Genomic DNA, 18,020 nt, shown 5'->3' on the forward strand with positions numbered 1-18,020 from the left:
TCTAGCATAAAGGATAGCTCTCTGCTTTTTGGCTGTTCCTGCTGGCTCTTTATCAGGCCCCACTGGTGCAGAAAGGAACCTGGAAAATGGGCATAGGAGTTGCTGGTTTCATCAGTAATTTCCCCCACTCTTAATATTTTCTATTGGTGAATTTTCAGACACCCACTTTATTAATAGGGATAACTGTATGCTCCCCAAGAAGAAAAATGAGGTCATAAACACTACCAAAGCAAAGTAAAAATGTATGCCAGATCTGGGTTATCTAAGCTGAATTTAATCCAGGCCAACATTTCTCAATTGAGAGCAAGAAAGCCAGGCAGTAGAACAGAAACACAGAAGACAATCATTCCCTTCTTTGTGGACCAGAGCTGGTAAATGAACTTCCCTGAGGAAAAGGTTAATGAACTTGGGGTCCCTGCATCTCCTCTCCCTCAGCTACCATCACAAACACATCCCTGGAAACACACAGTGGCCCAAGGTCCTCCTGAAATGTTAATGGGCAATGTTCCCAAACCAAAGAATGCTTTGCAAATGCATTATTCAGCATACAGTAATAACATATTTTTCTATATATTTCAGTTGGAAATCTGAATATGATGCTCTGTGTATTAGCTGTCCTAATCCAAATGGCCTTCTGATACTTGTCTTGAATGCTCCTGCTTGGTACCTACTTTTTGGTGAGGACGGAGAAACTTATAGGGAAATGTAAGAGGCTATTTTTCATGGGTAGGAAACCATTGCTGCTCCTCCCCCTCCTGAGTTGTACAAATAAACAAAAACCAAAGCCTGACACACACACAAACTAAACTCAGTATGTTCTAGACAAGCCAGTACTCACTGGTGAGCAGTAAGGGAGAGCTAAAAACAACCTATGCCCAAAATATCCTTGCCAAACACGATGAGTCAGAGCATTTTAATGTCATTTTTGATAACATGACTGCTACCTCACCTGTGTCCTATAGGGCTAAGTCCAAATGGGCAGCTTTTACATCAGAAAAAAAAGTCTGGCTGCAATTAAAGCATTTTATCCATTCACTTTTCTATAATTTACCTATGCGGTATATTTTAAAATGAGACATTTACTTAGGGAATGTGTTGCAGTTTTCCGACACAGTGACATTCATTAGCTCCCAGCAGTAACCAAGACAAGCAGGGGATCATCAGCCTTGTTTTATAAATGAGGAAACTGGTTCACAGAAAGAACAAGGGCACAGCGTGTGCTCAAATTCTGATGGCCAAGAAGCAGTTAAAGCGTGGCCTCAAACCTGGTTCCTTGTGGCTCAGTCTACTCCTCCAAGGCAGTACTAAAGTACTCTGGTCCAAGACAGGTCAGCTGTGGCCACAACAAATTCAGAATTTAATTTAATGAAGGAGAGAGAGGTTTTGGCCAGAAAGTGCTAAGAGAGACCTTAGACAACAATGAAATATTCAGAAGAGTATTTCTAAGATTGTGCCCTTAATTTTAAATTTCTGTTTATATTACATCTTTTGGATAGCGTTTTCAGATTTATGTCTTTTGGATTTCTTTCAAATTTCAGTTTATGTTAAACAACATAACTTTACATTTTTTAAAGTTCCTTTGCCTCCAGAGAGGCCTAGACCTTTTCTTACAGACGTGATGGTTTCCCTTCATTTTTTTTAAATTTTTTAAAAAATGTTTATTTTTGACAGAGAGAGAGAGAGAGAGAGAGCATGAGCAGGGGAGGGGCAGAGAGAGAGGGAGTCACAGAATCCGAAGCAGGCTCCAGGCTCCGAGGCATCAGCACAGAGCCCAACGCGGGGCCCGAACTCACCAGCCATGAGATCATGACCTGAGCTGAAGTCGGACGCTCAACCGACTGAGCCACCCAGGCACCCCAATTTTTTTTTTTCTTCTTGTTTTCTCCTCTTCCAACTAACTCCTCATAGGTAGTAGCAAAACATGATCAAGAGATCACCCTGGGGCGCCTCAGTGGCCCTGAGTGAGTCATTTGAGCATCTGACTCTTGATTTTGCCTCAGGTCATGGTTCGCACCCTGTGTTGGGCTCTGTGCAGACAGTGGACGGTGCAGAACCTGCTTGGGATAATCTCTCTCCCTCTCTCTTTGCCCCTCCCCCACACTCACACCCTCTCCCTCTCTCCCTCAAAATAAATAAACTTTAAAAGAAAAACATCACCCTATATCAAAAACAATAATAGCATGAGAAAAAAAAAAAAAAAGCAGAACACAAGGGATTATGTATGTTATGAACAAATTCCAGCCAAGGGCAGACAACTGCTGTTCCCATGCATGCACCTATACCTCACCCTCAAGGGCTGGACCTGTGCGGTTCTGCTTCTACCAGCTCTGCTGCATTGACACCTAAGGACACCTGTCTCCTGCTTAACGGAAGACCTGGAGGAGCAAGAAAGGGAAGAGAAAATGAGGGGAAAATCCTGTTTGCTCCACAGAAAGCAGATTCCTTTGGGGAAGTGGGGGACGGATAAATATGGGAAATTTTTGTGGAAGCTTAAGATTTAACCTGATACTTGAATAAAAATTGAGACCAAAAAAACCCTTTAATTGTAAGTAATGTATTGCTTAAGGCTTACTGCTATAACCTGTACATATGATACAAATGAGGTAAATAAAAGCTTAATCCTCAACTGAGCACAGTGACTAAAAAACACTCTCCAAAGTGACTTCATGAAATCTAAACTAGAATTCACCAGTGTCTCAGAGCATGGTATTTTTTTATTTCTCCTTCTGATCATATTCTGTGTTTAAACTATACCTCAAACAAATCAGTTCAAATATTATGAAAATGCAAAGGCTACTAATACCCATAATTGATTTGCTTTTAGATTACTGAAACTTTTTAAAAATTCCAATTATAATAACAAAAGCAATTAAAATGGAGAAGCTGTCACCATTTCAAAAATAATTTAAAAATCAATTTTATTTCTATTTGTTGAAAAAAATTACAGACTCAAATATGAAAACATAGTTTATTTTCTCATTCAGGCTTTTGTAGTTTATTTTTACAAAATAGCAGACAAAATTTGGTTCTTTATATTAATACAGAATATTGTAATACATATTGAAATATATATATATATACAGCACTTAATTTATAAACACATAGCAAAATCAGCATCACTTAAACAGCAACCATATATTTCACATCATTAGGATTTTTCAGAAGATAAACACTGTTTTCAGCTTGAATATGTATATAGTCTTTGATGCTTTATGTTAACTAGTATTTACAAAAACTAGTCTAAAAACTACCATCACCTACAAAAGTGATGATCTTTAGGATACGATTTTGCTCTCATGCCATAATAAAGACTTAAAATCATAGAAAGCCAGAGGAAATAATCACGTCAGTGCAATTGCAGTAGGTGAAACTATTTGGTTGTGATTTAAGGATGTATATGCTTTTGAATTTTTAGTTGTTGGTTTCTTCATGATCCAACCACCTTTTAATCCAGGTTAGATTATAGTCCCTGATCATCTAACTGTGATAGAGGGAAGCTGCATAAGGACTTTCTTCATCTCTGAAAAAAAGTGAAAATTCAGCATAAATCAGTGTTTTAAAATGATATTCAGATAACTAATATATATACTGTACTTATTATACAACTTAATATCCACTTGCCAAAGAAGTGCAGGAGTACATCAATATATAATATTTTGCATGTCTTGGATGAAATGTAAATACTCATTAGATGCATTTTATTGGCATCTCAGTTACTGGAATAAAGAATGGTACTTGCTTTATATTTATATTTTCTATTACATTTAAACAAAATGTACTAAATTATAAAATTATTATATTCATATTTGTTTATAGTTTTTATATGCCACCTTTTTCTCCAAAGGGCTTGATGTGCCTACAACAAATACATATAATAAGATGAATTAGAAATAAAATATCAGGATTAAGGAAAGGAGAAGGATACAAATATATTAGCCATATGAAATACTGTACTAGTTGAACTGAAAATCAGTTTTAGTTGCAAGCTTCCTGGTAGCCAGGGCAAAAAAAAGCAAACACAATAGCTTGTGCCATGTTTGGAATCATAAAGGAAGAAGAAAACCAATTCTATAGGAGAGAGAAAGATTTTCCCTAACAAAGAACAAAGAAAAAAGCTCACGTGAAAGACACCTAGTAACAAATAATGGACAAGGTCTTTGACAAATTTATTGGGATCAGTATTTCGCAAGTATTCCCTAGGGCATTGCTTTCTTTGAAGGGGTAAACTAGATGTTTCTGCTTGGCTGCCATCCAGGACTGCTAGCTGGACAGTTATGCTACTAAAGCAAAGAAACAAACTTTAAAAATATATATATATATTTTATTTATTTTTTTAGAGAGAAGGAGTTCAAGTGGGGGAGAGGGGTGGAGGAGGGGGGGAAGACACAGAGACAGAGACAGAGACAGACCAACAGATTGATTCTTAAGCAGGCTCCACAATCAGGGTGGAGCCTGATGCGGGGCTCAATCTCACGACCCTAGGATCCTGACCTGAGCCAAAATCAAGAGTCAGACACTTAATCAACTGAGCCACCCCACCACCCCCAAACTTTTTATAACAAGTAACAGAGCTAAAAACAAGCACATTGCAATAGATAAAGCCCTATGCAGAATGCAATAGCTCTTTTTAGACCCCATATATTAAAAATGACTTTCTAGAATTAAAATACAGTTTTTAAAGCAAAAGAGAAAAAAGGAAACAGAAGCAGAGAGAAAACAAAACAAAACTCAGCAAAGCAAGGACATCGTAAGAGTAATTTATTCAGCTTCTGACATTTTACCAGCATATTTTTACCTGCTCTCTTCTTTTAGTTTCTTGGCTGCCTGTGTTGACAACTTAATCTGCAAGTCTAGTCTCTGCAGGAAATCTCTAGCTGACACTTCTTCAGGTTGTACAGGCTGAACATCAGATTCTTGAGGACTGGAAGGAGAGAGGTCTTCTCCAGCTGCTGCTGGCTCTTCTTCATGAGAAAAACCGCTATCAACAGTTTCATTTTCTGGAGAATCTATTGAGTTAAGTCCATTAAACAACAAAGGCTTCTCTGATATAACTGGGATGTTCAAAGTTTTCTTCAGAAATATACAATCATTTGTAAACAGTTTATTTGCCCTTTTAATCTGCTCCATCTAAAATATGAAAAAGGAAACAGAGTTTTATATAAATAAATCCATTAGTAGGGTTTATTATACAAGCACCTAAAAATATCTGGGCTTGTTGTGCAATGCTTTCTCTGGATTTGAGATTCTTTTTTTTTTAACGTTTATTTTTGAGAGAGAGCATGCGTGTGCAAGTGGGGGAGGGGCAGAGAGAGAGAGAGGGATAGAGGATCTGAAGCCAACAGTGAGATCATGACCTGAGCTCAAGTCAGACACCCAACCAACTGAGCCACCCAGGTGCCCCTGGATTTGAGACTGTTAATTTGGGTTTAGTTACTACCCCAGGTACCCCTAGTTACTTCAAGAGATGTCAGGAAATTGTTTCTCAACTTTAAAAAAGGAAAGCCTAATTTCCCCCCCACTATTATATTCGCCCTACAAGGCAGCTTTTACCAAGCAGCCTTCAATCCCTGAAATTAAAAAATGTAGAATTTTTAGCACTTATTTTCTAACTTCCAGTCTTGTTTTAACATTTCTATTATTTGATTAAAAAAAAACAACAACAAACTAGTACTGTTCTTTTACTTACAGGGTGCTTCCTATGTCTCTGGAATTGTGTTTGGTAAATATAACGGATACAGGAGCTGGTACAGGGATAAATACAATGAGAATTTGCAAGAATGGTGCAGACTGGGGTTGCAGTTGTTAAGAAAGGCCTCAAGGAGAAGGTGGAGTTCTGATTTTGATTCTTCTGACTTTAGATGGGCCTTGAAGAATGGGCAGAAGCAGTAGAGGTAAGGAAAGGAGGTGGGCAGCACTTTACATACAGTATCTCGTATTTCCTACCCCGGAGAAGGTATTTAAAGATTCACTTTACAAATAAACAAAACTCATAGAGATTATGTATCATGGAACCATCGTAAACTGGCAGATGAAGAAGCTGGCATTTAATACAGTTTCTAGAACCTCAAACTCTTTCACACCTGCGGAAGCTTCGTGCAGACCACAGAGTTGGGAGCTGGGGGCGAAAGGGAGAACAGAATTTACACGGGTTGGGTAGTAATCGAGATACTATCATCTCCTTTTTGCAAAAGAAGAAAAGGACACTCCAGAGAGATAAGTGGGGTGCTTCAGTCCACAATGCTGTGAGCGCAGGCAGGGCTGCACGTCTGTGGGCTCCCAGCGAGCGGGAGAAATGCATGCACTTGACGTTCACCACATGGCATTAACAGCGTCCGGGGATGCCAGGCTCCTCCGCGCCCCGCGCCAACGAATTTTCACCTCAGCTCCTTCTTGGGAGGCACAGAACGGAGACAGTTTGGTAAGATAACGAAGCACACAGGCTTAGGAATCTGACAGACCTGGTTTCAAATCCCAGCTCCTCCAACACCAAAGGTCTCAACACAAGCTTAGCTTGTTACTTCTTTCATTCAGCCTGTTTCCTGGTGTGTAAAATAGGTACCCTCTAGCCTTCACAGGGTTGTTGGGAAGATTAAATGAGAGATTGTATACATGCTTGTTTAGAGGAGACAGATAGGTAGGTAAGTAGATAAACAGACAGACAGGATATATAAGAGAGAAAGAAAATATTTAGCAGATGATACTACTCTCTTTTCCAATGAAGAAATTGAGATGACTGATTTGACCAAGTGCCTACAGTTCTTTAAATGTATGAGCTAGAATTTCTGTCTGACTCTGAAGTCAAGATAAAAGTGCGTGACTAATGGGACCAAATTACGGGATCTTTTAATGCCAAATTGATTGTGAGTGAAAAAATTAGATTTCTGTATCAAAGAGCCTGAAAAAACAACAGTCGACTAGTAAATGGACCCTCTATCTCCTGATTTCTTACTATAAGCTGAATCTACACAAATAGTACAGTGAAACCTTTTTTTTCTTTTAAAGGTACTACATTAAAGCATCTTTTGTGTAGAGTGGGTTGGTCTTTTGTGTTCTAGTTTCTTGGTAAAGGAGAGAAGGTGAGGGTGGGAAAGAGAGGCATGAATAGGCAGGGGCATTTAGGAGACAAAATTAAAGTCTAAAAATCCTAAGTATCTCTGGTCTAGTTTAGGCTTCAATGTGAGTGATTTAAAATAATTCGAATATCTTATCCATAACAGGTTCAGGTATATTGACTCTGCCTTTAATATCCCCTTGGGTTTTTTTCCTATTTATCAGCTAGCATCCACCTCCTCCTAGTATGTGGCCTTCCATTGGCACAGAACTGCCCCCTTCCCCACTCCAGGGTGAGCATATGACTCATTCTTGCCCTTTGCAGTGTCACAGTGTCCTCGCTTTCATGATAGGTCACAGTCCCATCTTGGAATGATTCAGAGATGCAAGGACACTTTTGCTGGGTCTGGGAGGGGAAAGGTCCTCCATTTTCTCTACCAGAAAGAGCAGCAATCTGTCCACTTCATGGAACCCGACAACAAGGCCACCTTGGAGGAAAGCAATCAGACCTCTGAATCAAAGCCTAAAGCCAGAATACCCTAGGGCCTTTGCGTTCTTGAGCTAATAAATGCCACTGTTTGTTTGTTTGTTGTTGTTTTGCCTAAGCCAATTTGAGTTAGGAGGTTTTCTCTCTCTTGTAAATGAAAGAGCCTTCACTGATACAGTGCTCTTTGAAATGCTTATTGGCAGGGGTCTACCATTTTCTGAGAATAATGAAGGAGGACAGAAATTGACAGGGAACACCAGATCTCATTGCTGAGGCAGAACTGAGAACATCAAGCATAAACTGTGAGTTCCTTAAGGACAAGCACTTTTATTTCTATAGCTTCCCTGAGGCTAACAAAGATCCTGTACACACTAAATGCTTAGGGTGGAAGGATAGATAGATAGATAGATAGATAGATAAATTAATTAAAACAGGTTAGAGGAACAGGCATAAAAGATTAACCCCAGGAGGTAACCAGAAAGGGACAGTAAGTCATCTGTTGTGTTACTCTCCCTTTAAATACACCCTCACCATCCAATCCATCCCCAACTTTTCTTGAGCCTGTTCCAAACTCCAAGAGGCTGACCTCTTAAGAACTGCATTACCTAAGCCATGTCGTTGGCATTCCAGTGGGAGTTCCAATGGAAGGCACCAGCAGAAAGACAGCACCATGAATGACTCCAGTAGCTGCATTCCTCTATGGCAGAGTTCCTGCCAGGTAACCCCTCCCTCATCCCAGGCTCCAGCTCTCCCCGTGTGGGATACACCACTTCTTCCCCTGGCCCTTCAAGCCTAGGGGTCATATCGTCCTGCTGTTGCTAGTCTCAGGTTGCTTCACCATCCCTTCTTGGTTCCCTCAACCCTGCTCCCATTCTATAAATGTCCCTTGACTAGGGGTGCCTGGGTGGCTCAGTCGGTTAAGTGTCTGACCAGCTCAGGTCATGATCTCACAGTCTGTGAGTTCGAGCCCCGCATCGGGCTCTGTGCCGACAGCTCAGAGCCTGGAGCCTGCTTCAGATTCTGTGTCTCCCTCTCTCTCTGACCCTCCCCCATTCACTCTCTGCCTCTCTCTGTCTCAAAAATAAATAAACATTAAAAAAAATTTTTTTAAATAATAAAAATAAATTTCCCTTGACTAAATTCTCTTTGGCCACACCCCCTGAGCGCACTGTTTCTTGCCAGAACCCTGACCCATACATCTATCATTCAAAGCAAGACAGGCCATCACAGCCAGGCAAAGGGCCAGTAACAGGAATACAAGACAAGGTGACTGAATCAACAGCTGGGTACAGTTAAGGAGCACAGGGAGTAAAGGGCAGAGTTGTCTAGGTTCTTGCGCATCATCCCACTGATTCACCCACAGAATTGCCTCTTGAATTAGTCTATAAGCTTCTGGAAGTTGGAGACTGTGCTATCTCCATCTCAGCATCATCAGCAAGCATTTCAGGTATACATTCACTCTGTGGTCTAGACTCTGAGATGATACACAGGATGCCAGCATCAAGGACACCAGAGATATCCAGACACAGTTAGCATCAAGGTGGGGAACAATCTAAGAACCGGCAGATTTGAGTCTGAAGGTGAAAACAGGTCAATGACTTTAATACAGGTAGTAGTTGGAAACATGGGCTCCGTGGCCATACTTTCTGGGTTCAAACCCTGGCTTTGCCACTTTCTAATCATTAACGGTTCTGTTTTCTTTTCTGTAAAGTAGGGATAATAATAGTACCTCCCATGCAATATGATCATTATGAGGATTACACGAATCAACTCAGGTATTTAGAACAATGCATAGCCCCCAGGAAGCCCTCAAAAATAATAATAGTTGCTATCATATTATTAAATGTGGTTAAAAAGGAGAAAGTAACAGGCAAGGGCAGATCCTAACATGTATTCAGCAGATGAGAAGGAAGGAGGTAGGAATTTCTCACAATAAAAAATATTTCTCCTACAAAGTAAGAATATATAAAAAAATTTCATACAGACATGCCTGGATAATTAACATTATATGTTGACAGTGTCCTGAGGTGTGTGAGCTTTATGTTTTTTTTGCCCGAAGGTGATAAATTTGATCTTAACTTGTTCTCCTCTACAAGTAGTGGCTTGAACCAACTGCACAGGGTACAAACTCTGTACCTGTAGTAAAGTTAAGGAATTAACCAGCCATGCAAAAAGCTAGGAGTCGGTGGGGGGGTGGGGGGGAGCATTCTGGGGAGAAAAAGCAGCTGCAATGCCCCAGCACAGTAAAAATGTAGTGTGGCTGAAGTGTAGGGAGTAATGAGCAAAACTCCAGGCTACATAGGACCTTGCATGCCAAGGGATAAAATTTAGGTGTTACTTTAAATGTGATGAGAAGCCACTGGATAGTGAAGAAAGGGACTGACACAATCTGATTACAGTTAAAGGGCACTCAGGCAGCTTTGTGGAAAATGGACTGGCAATAAAGAGGCATCAGTGGAAACAGGAAGCCTAGTCACTGAGGAAGCCACAACAGCACAGACAAGAGACTAGGGATAATCCCAAACAGTGAAATGATGTTTTAGGAATGTTTTATACTTTTATCTGAATATAGATGGGTCTAATGTTCTGGGAATGTCACCTCACATAAAGCTCAGAAAAGTCATGATCCAACCCAAGGAAGAGCTGGAAAACTCTAGAGTTTTCCCAACCTGGCTCTGTTCAACATTTCTTAACACCCAATTTTTACTTTATTTATTTATTTTTCCAAGCACAGAGCAGCTCAGATGCTATCAGGTGAAAAGTTTGAAATTCCTCTGAACTTTTGTCTCCTAGGTTTAGAACTAGAAACCTTGTGTTAAAAGATCTTGTCAAAAGTTGAAGACTTTCAATATAAGGAAGAAGTCGCTATAAGAGTTTTCCATGAATGAATGGGCTCCCTGGAGAAATAAAGAGGAGCTTCTATTAAATCTCATCCAGGGCACACACACTTGTCAGGAATGTTACAGAAATAAACACTGAAGCTCTGGAATATTCTAATCCTGGTAGTCCATGATTACCAGAGATAAATGATTATGTTAATGGTAAACGGTCCAGTGTATTCAAATTCTAGTATGCTTAACTGCAACTGTAATAAAAACCCATCAAGGTTTGCTGTTAAAAACATATATAGAATAATGATAGCTGCCTCAAATTTTGGATATCACAAGGATTTGAATTGTCATAACCTTTGAAAATTGCAGTTTTCTGGCACTATCACAATGCAGATCTGGGTTGTGTTAGGAACACATAAAGCAAAGGACAGTAAATTAGGACTCTTAGAAGATATTATGATCCTTTTTCTCTACCCTCCCCAATATACAATATTTCCTCCACTCTACTGCTAGAGTTATCCTTTTTTTTTTTTTATGTTTATTTATTTTTGAGACAATGCGAGAGACAGAGTGCAAGCAGCGGAGGGGTAGACAGAAGGAGACACAGAATCTGAAGTGGGCTCCAGGCTCTGAGCTGTCAGCCCAGAGCCCGATGTGGGCCTTGAACTCACGAACCGTGAGATCATGACCTGAGCCAAAGTCGGAAGCTTACCCGACTGTGCCACTCAGGCACCCCTAGAGTTATCCTTCTAAAACAAGATTGGATCATACCAGGCCTTGGGTGGATGGTGGATAAGGAATTACCTTTGGGGAAGTCATGCTGCCTTCAATATAGAACCCAACTCCCTTGGCTTTAAAAGGAAAAAAAAATTATTCAATTTATTTTAAAAAAATTTTAATGTTTATTTGCTTTTGAGAGCGAAAGACAAAGAGTGAGCATGAGAGGGGGAGGGACAGAGAGTGAGGGAGACACAGAACCTGAAGCAGACTCCAGGCTCCACACTGTCAGCACAGACCCCGATGTGGGGCTTGAACTCATGAACTGTGAGCACCGAAGTTGACGCTCAACCGACTGAGCCACCCAGGCGCCGCTCAATTTATTTAAACTGAAAAAAAAAAGTTCACCTATTTCTCCCAACCCTCTGTTCTCCACATTTCTTAAAACCCAATTAATGCTGAGAATAAAAAGTGTGACCTGTTCAGAGTGACAAAGAACTACCCTGTGTTTTTTGTGGGCAGATGAGTCAGGGATAGGGATAGCAATCAAACACTTTCATTTCAAAATTCTCTCCCATGCTCAGGATGGAACAGCATGACTCAATGAAATTGGTCACTAAGAAACAGATTACAGAAGAACTAAGTACGAGGTAACAAGGTGGCCACAAGATGACAACCATGGTGACATTAGGTAGAACAAGTGCCATCGATAATTTAAAAACTTCTTTAAAATGATTGCCCTGGGGCACCTGGGTAGCTCAGTCGGTTAAGCATAGGCCTTTAGCTCAGGTCATGATCCCACAGTTCCTGAATTTGAGCTCCACATGGGGCTCAGTGCTGACAGCTCAGAGCCTGGAGCCTGCTTTAGATTCTATGTCTCCCTCTCCCTCAGCCCCCCTCCCGCTCATGTTCTGTCTCTCTCTCAAAAAAAAAAAAAAAAATTTAAAAAAATAATAATAATAATAATAAATAAAATAAAATGATTCCCCTGTAGGGGTGCCTAGGTGGCTCAGTCAGTTAAGCGCCTGACTTTGGCTCAGGTCATGATCTCGTTGTTCATTTCTGTTTCTTCCTCTCCACTCCTTAAAAAAGACAAACCCTTCCAAAAACATTTCAGGACACATTCAGAACTAACATTTTTATGGCACTCTGTGGCTTAGAATATATGCATACATACATACAACTTTCATTTGATTATTATTATTTTACAGAAAAGACTTAATTAAAGGACTCTCTCCAGATCATTTTCTAGTAAGTGCTAGATTCACCCATCAGCCCACTGTCTCACACTCTTAAGTTCTAGGTGCTGGGGGCAATCAGACTCCTCCAGTGCCATGTGCTAACTAGGGGGAATAGGATTTACTTCCTTTCCACGCTATTTCAGAAGAACATAGGAGGCACCATTTATATGAAATCCCCAGAAAAGGCCAATCTATAGATTAGAAAATATATTTGTGGTTGCCTGGGGCTAGAGAAGGAAACAGGAAGTAACGGGGATCTTTTCAGGGTGATGGCACAGTTCTAAAATTGGATTGTGGTGATAGTTGCACAACTCTGTAAATTCACTGAAAGTCCTTGAATACACTTAAAATGGGTTTATTTTGTGGTATGTAAATTATACCTCAATAAAGCTGTTTTTTAAAAAAGAATACATGAGAATCTATTAAACCTCAAACACTTCTGGTAGGGGAAGTGTTAAGAAGCGACTGGAGTTTAGCAGTTCACTGGAAGAAAGTGAGAAGACCCTGGGAATAAAACTGGACAGGAAGTGATTGAGGGCACTGAAGACAATGTGGCCTCTGGAGAGGGGAGCAGAAAGGCGAGCTGCCAGGGGGAAAGCAAAGAGACAAAGAAAAAGTTTATGCAAATAATAAGTCCCCTCCCTGTCTCCTGCCCACTTTTAGTCTGTATACTGTTTTCTAGATGTTTTTCCAGGGTTTCCAAACAAAAAGCTCACAGTGGCTGGCTAGCATCAGTGAGTTTCCTCTAGATGCTTGCATCTGAGAGGAGCTAACAAGGCCACAAATGCCATAGCTAAATCTAGAACACGGGGTGAGGGAAAGGGCCTTAATGTCTCAGTAGAGATAAGCACAGCCAGGGAAATTCCAGCCCAAGCAAATTCACCTCTGAGATCTGAACTGCCCTTAATAGTTTCTCAACCCAGCCTAAGTAGTTTCAGTCTCCCAGACCACTTCCTCAAATGCATTAGTAGAGATGCTCAAAATATAACCCTATGTTTAATTTGATGTAAAAACCCCCTGCTGGTGGAAGGGGAGAAAACCAGCACCATCCCAGTAGCAGCAACCTTTCCGTAGGCTGGATAGAGAGCCTCAAACCACACTTTGTAAAATAAGTCACTCAACCCCTACCCTGGCCTCCACCTCTCAGGGTCTGCTCTAGGGCCTACTGATGTCACAGTGGTCAGGCCTGTGGGTCAGGTCCATACATATATGGAGGACCTGCCATGTGCCGGCCTCAGGCTAACACAGAATGTCCAGAGATGAGTTGGACAAGCAACCTGGCTTCTCAAGTAGCTATAGGCTAGTGGAAAGCAGTAGTGGAAAAAGTCACCATGAATAAAAAGAGGAGTGCATGTATCATCTTGTAGCCCCAGCATGAGGCAAAAGGACTCAAACAAGCAAGGCTCAATAAAAACAGGTTAAAAAAGGGGCGCCTGGGTGGCTTGGTTGGTTAAGCGTCCAACTTCAGCTCAGGTCATGATCTCACGGTCCGTGAGTTCGAGCCCCGCGTCGGGCTCTGTGCTGACAGCTCAGAGCCTGGAGCCTGTTTCAGATTCTGTGTCTCCCTCTCTCTGCCCCTCCCCTGTTCATTCTCTGTCTCTCTCTGTCTCAAAAATAAATAAATGTTAAAAAAAAAAAATTAAAAAAAAAAAACAGGTTAAAAAAAAAAAAAGTTGGGGGCTCCTGGGTGGCTCAGTTGGTAAGGCAACTCTTGATTTCAGCTCAGGTCATGATCTCACTGTTTGTTTGTGGGATCCAGCCCTGCATCAGACTCTGTGCTGATGGCATGGGACCTGCTTGGGATTCTGTCTCCCTCTCTCTCTGCCCTCTCCCCTGCTCTCTCTCCCTCTCAAATAAACATTAAAAAAACAGCTAAAAAATAATAAATGCCATTATTAATAATAATGACTTTAAAAGGAATGGTGGGAAGGGTCCTTAAGATATTTTCTAAGGCCATGGCAGAAGAACTGGGGTCCCTCAGGCTTCAGACGTGGCCAGATTCTTGAACATCCACATTCTTCTTTCCTATAGAGAAGCCTCCTGCATCCCTGGGCCCATCTGTAGGGCAGAGATACTCAAATAAAACAGTAAACAAGTAAGCAGAAAATATACGGCATATCAACAAATCATCTAGAACCCAACTACTTCCCACCACCTCCTTCTCTGCTGCTCTGGTCCAAGCTGCCATCCTCTCACCTGCATTTATTACAAAGCCTTCAACTGATCTGGTTTCCATGCCTTGGCACTCTCCCACTACAGCCTGTTCTCAAAGCAGCATCCAGAGTGATCCTTCTAGTGCCTAAGTCAGATCATGTCATTCTTCTACTTGAACTTCTCCAATGCTTCCCAACTCACTCAGAGAAAGAGCCAAAGTTCTTACAGTGGCCTTCAAGGTCCAAATACATGCCACTGCATTGTAAGCACCAGGTACACTACTCCTGGAACTTGCCAATTATACTTCCATCTCAGGGCCTTTGCACCACTGGCTGTTGCTGCTGCCTGGAATGTTCTTCACCGATATCTGCACCCCCCCCCCCCCACACATACAACTTGCCTCTTTCTCAGTGAGTTCTTTGTGGCTATCCCATTTTAAATAATTATAGCCACCCCCACTAGCCTTCATTATCTCCTTTCCCTGCTTAATTTTCCTTCATATTGTTTATCAATACCTGGCATAAAACATATTTCGTTTGCTTACTTACTGTCTCTACTGACTAAGATATAAGCTCCATGAGGGTATGGATTTCTATTTATTCGCTAATGTATCACCAAAAAGATAGAAGCTGGAAAAAAAAAGACAAAAAGGAAAAGGAGATGAACAATAAATAGTGTTGGGAAAACAAGGCAGGGAAGGGAAAAGCAGGTGTGAAGGAAGGCTGTAATTTGACAGAAAGCAGTCAGGAAGGCTTCAGGGAGGAGACATGTAAGCAGTGAGGGAGCAAGTCGCACTGCCAAGGTCAGCTGCATAATTTGCAGGGCCCAGTGAAAAGTGAAAACATGGGGCCCTTGTTCACAGAGTACTAAAAACTTCAAGATGGCAATAGTAAAGCATTACACCAAATGTGAGGCTCTTCTAAGCATGGGGCTCCGTGTGACTACCCAGGTCATACACCCATGAAGCAAACCTTCCATGCAGTGATCAGGGACAGAGTGTTCCACACAGGTGAAACAGCAAGTGCAAAGACCCCAGGAAGGACAGTGCTTTGGGAACAGGCCAAGATGCCATGCTTGTAAAACATTAAGATTGCTGTGCTCCTTCTCTGCATATTCTGATCCAGTAGGCTCAAGGTCAGTTAGGATTCTTTATTTTTAGTTTGCCCCAGGGCATTCCCTTACCCAGGCAAGTTTGAGGAACATATTTATTCCCATATCTTGGGATGTACCCTGCTGCCAGCCATCAAGCATCACTTAAGAAAACCAGTTTCTGTTTTGTTCCCCTGAAAACCAAGGGTTGACAAAGAGATCTCCATCTTCACCCCTTGTCAGAGTCACTGTTCTGGTAACACGCTGGTACCTAAAATACTACTGGCTGTTACCAGTCTCTCCCTCTGAGGGACTGAAGTCCTGCCTGGTTCCCAGCTGGGTGGCTGGAGAGCTGTCATCAGCAGACAGGCTTCCCTGAGAGTTCCTGCTCCTCTCAGTAACACAGCAGAACCATGCCTGGCTATTGCCAGACAGGGGATATTAAAGTCGAATGTTTGCCTGGACTGACTCTTAATTTCCAGGTGACTGCCCTGGGTCTCTAAATCGCCAACACATCATCACCTATTCCTTTAAACAATCATTTAAATTATTTATAACCTTGGTAGTCAATATTTGAAACTTAACTCATTCAACTTCTTTCTGTTCAGTCACAGAAAGAAAAAAAAACCTTTTTGCCTTTTTAGCTTCCACCTAAAATCTCAACTTACAACGAGTAAATCCAACTAATATCTGTACATGTGAATTAAAGCAATAACATCACTTCACTGTTACAGTAAGAATTATCACTTTCACTGGTTCTACACAACCAGTGGAAGAGTCTCTAAAAATTTCATCAACTATACTTCAGGGCCCAAAGGAAATGATACACATGTAATAAACCAGTGGTCCTCAATGAAGAGTTTCTTGCTGGGGAATATTTGGCAATGTCTGGATGGAGGCTGGGGGTCTTACTGGCACAGAGAGCCAGGGCTCAGAGATGCTGTTAAACATCCTACAATGCACGGCACAACCTACACAAACAAAGAATTATAGGGTCCATAATATCAATAGTGAAGTTGAGAGAGACTCTTTGAGGGTATAGATTACAGTTCCCAACTCATTATACTTAACATCTTAAAACCAAGTCTTCGTGAAAGTAGTGAAGAATCTGGTTTATACTTTACCCGAAAGGGGTGATAAGGTTATGAGTAACAGGATCTATATTAAGCAAAAGCATAGATTAGAAAGCATTTGACGAAAAGTAGAGAACTGCAGTCAGCTGTTTCAGAGCTGTAAGTAACGCAAGTGCAGCTGTGTACTAATTCAAATTGCTCTCAGTGAATAAACATACTTAATATCCTTACCTTTCATCCATCTTCCCATCTGTAAACAGGTTAATTATACCTACCTCCAAGGCTCTTTAGGGAAATCAAACTGAATTAGAACAAGATGGAACAGGACAAATGTAATATCTGGCACACAGCAGGCATTCAGCAGAAGGTAGTTGCTGATACTCCCCAACTCTGCTCTTCTCTGGCTCTGACCCAAACCAGGCTTTATTGATATACATAAGAATTGTAGTTCTATGTTAACATTTGCAAACTCCCAGGAGGACGGAAAGGGCCTACCATAGCATAATAATATCAGTATATGCCTGCACAGGAAGATTCCTGGTCTCAAAATGATCTGCTAGGTAAACATATAGTTCCAACTTGAATGTGCAAAATAAATTACTCAGTCTCTGTCATTCTGTGAAGGGCCAGGAAGAGTTTCTCTTTAAGAGAAAGATACAGAGAAGATCGCCTTTCTTCCCATTGCTGTCTTAGGTGTTTCAGGAAAGAACATTGAAAACTGATACAGAACTCAGATGTAAAAAGGCCATCACATAGCTCAGAGTTAATTATAAGTAATTTTAATGAGACAATATGTTCCCTCAGGTTTCCATGTTACTCCCAGAAGTGTAATGCAATACGCCCAGGACACACACACTTATAAATTTATAATAAACACAGCTCTTCAGCTCACCTAGACCCCAGTTCTGGGCTGCTGCTTAGCGACAGGTGTCACATTCACAGTTGCCAGTGAGCCCAGGGGTGTAATTTCACTTCTAAATAAAGCAGCATAATCGATAGAACCAGAACCATCCGGCGGAGACAATCGTACCATCCCTGACTCATCACAGCGCTTGTTTACAGAGAAAACAAAATTCTCTGCCCCGAGTCAACACCTCAGTTCAGCTTTGAGTACTGTGATCTGGCCTGAAAATCGGGTGAACTTAGCTCCCAGGTCCTCTTTGGCCTTCCTCACTGATCTGGGCGGTGTCTGGGCAGGACACCGGGAACTCGATGCACCTACCTGGGGAGGGAGCCTCGGAGGCCTGCCCTTCTGGGTACAGAACCACCTTTGGAGACCACTGCAGCGGTTCTCGGCGCGCGCTGGGAGAGAGCCTGGGAACAGATGGCTGCCTGCCCGACCCCCAGTACTCCGCGTCCCGCCACGAGCCCCCGCCCG

The 18,020-nt window shown here is 41.6% G+C and overlaps 1 protein-coding gene across 4 annotated transcripts in view; it reads right to left on the minus strand.

The window, feature by feature from the left end:
- Window positions 1-2,954: 2,954 nt before the first annotated feature.
- LYSMD2 (LysM domain containing 2) overlaps window positions 2,955-18,020 on the minus strand; it is a 35,602-nt gene continuing 20,536 nt past the window's right edge. For 2 of the 4 annotated variants that reach the window (XM_040492699.1, XM_040492696.1), the window contains 2 exons: window positions 4,796-5,127; window positions 2,955-3,520 (listed from right to left, as the gene is read on the minus strand). In XM_040492699.1, the coding sequence (XP_040348633.1) occupies window positions 3,478-3,520; window positions 4,796-5,127 (375 nt within the window). In that variant the 3' untranslated portion in view covers window positions 2,955-3,477. Of the gene's footprint in view, window positions 3,521-4,795; window positions 5,128-6,458; window positions 8,497-17,864; window positions 17,997-18,020 lie in introns of those variants that run through there. The other 2 variants (XM_040492697.1, XM_040492698.1) reach the window with 2 other exon arrangements.

The sequence above is a fragment of the Herpailurus yagouaroundi genome, unplaced genomic scaffold (genome assembly GCF_014898765.1).
Source record: "Herpailurus yagouaroundi ecotype Mexico unplaced genomic scaffold, PumYag 184, whole genome shotgun sequence".
NCBI classification, from domain to species: domain Eukaryota; kingdom Metazoa; phylum Chordata; class Mammalia; order Carnivora; family Felidae; genus Herpailurus; species Herpailurus yagouaroundi.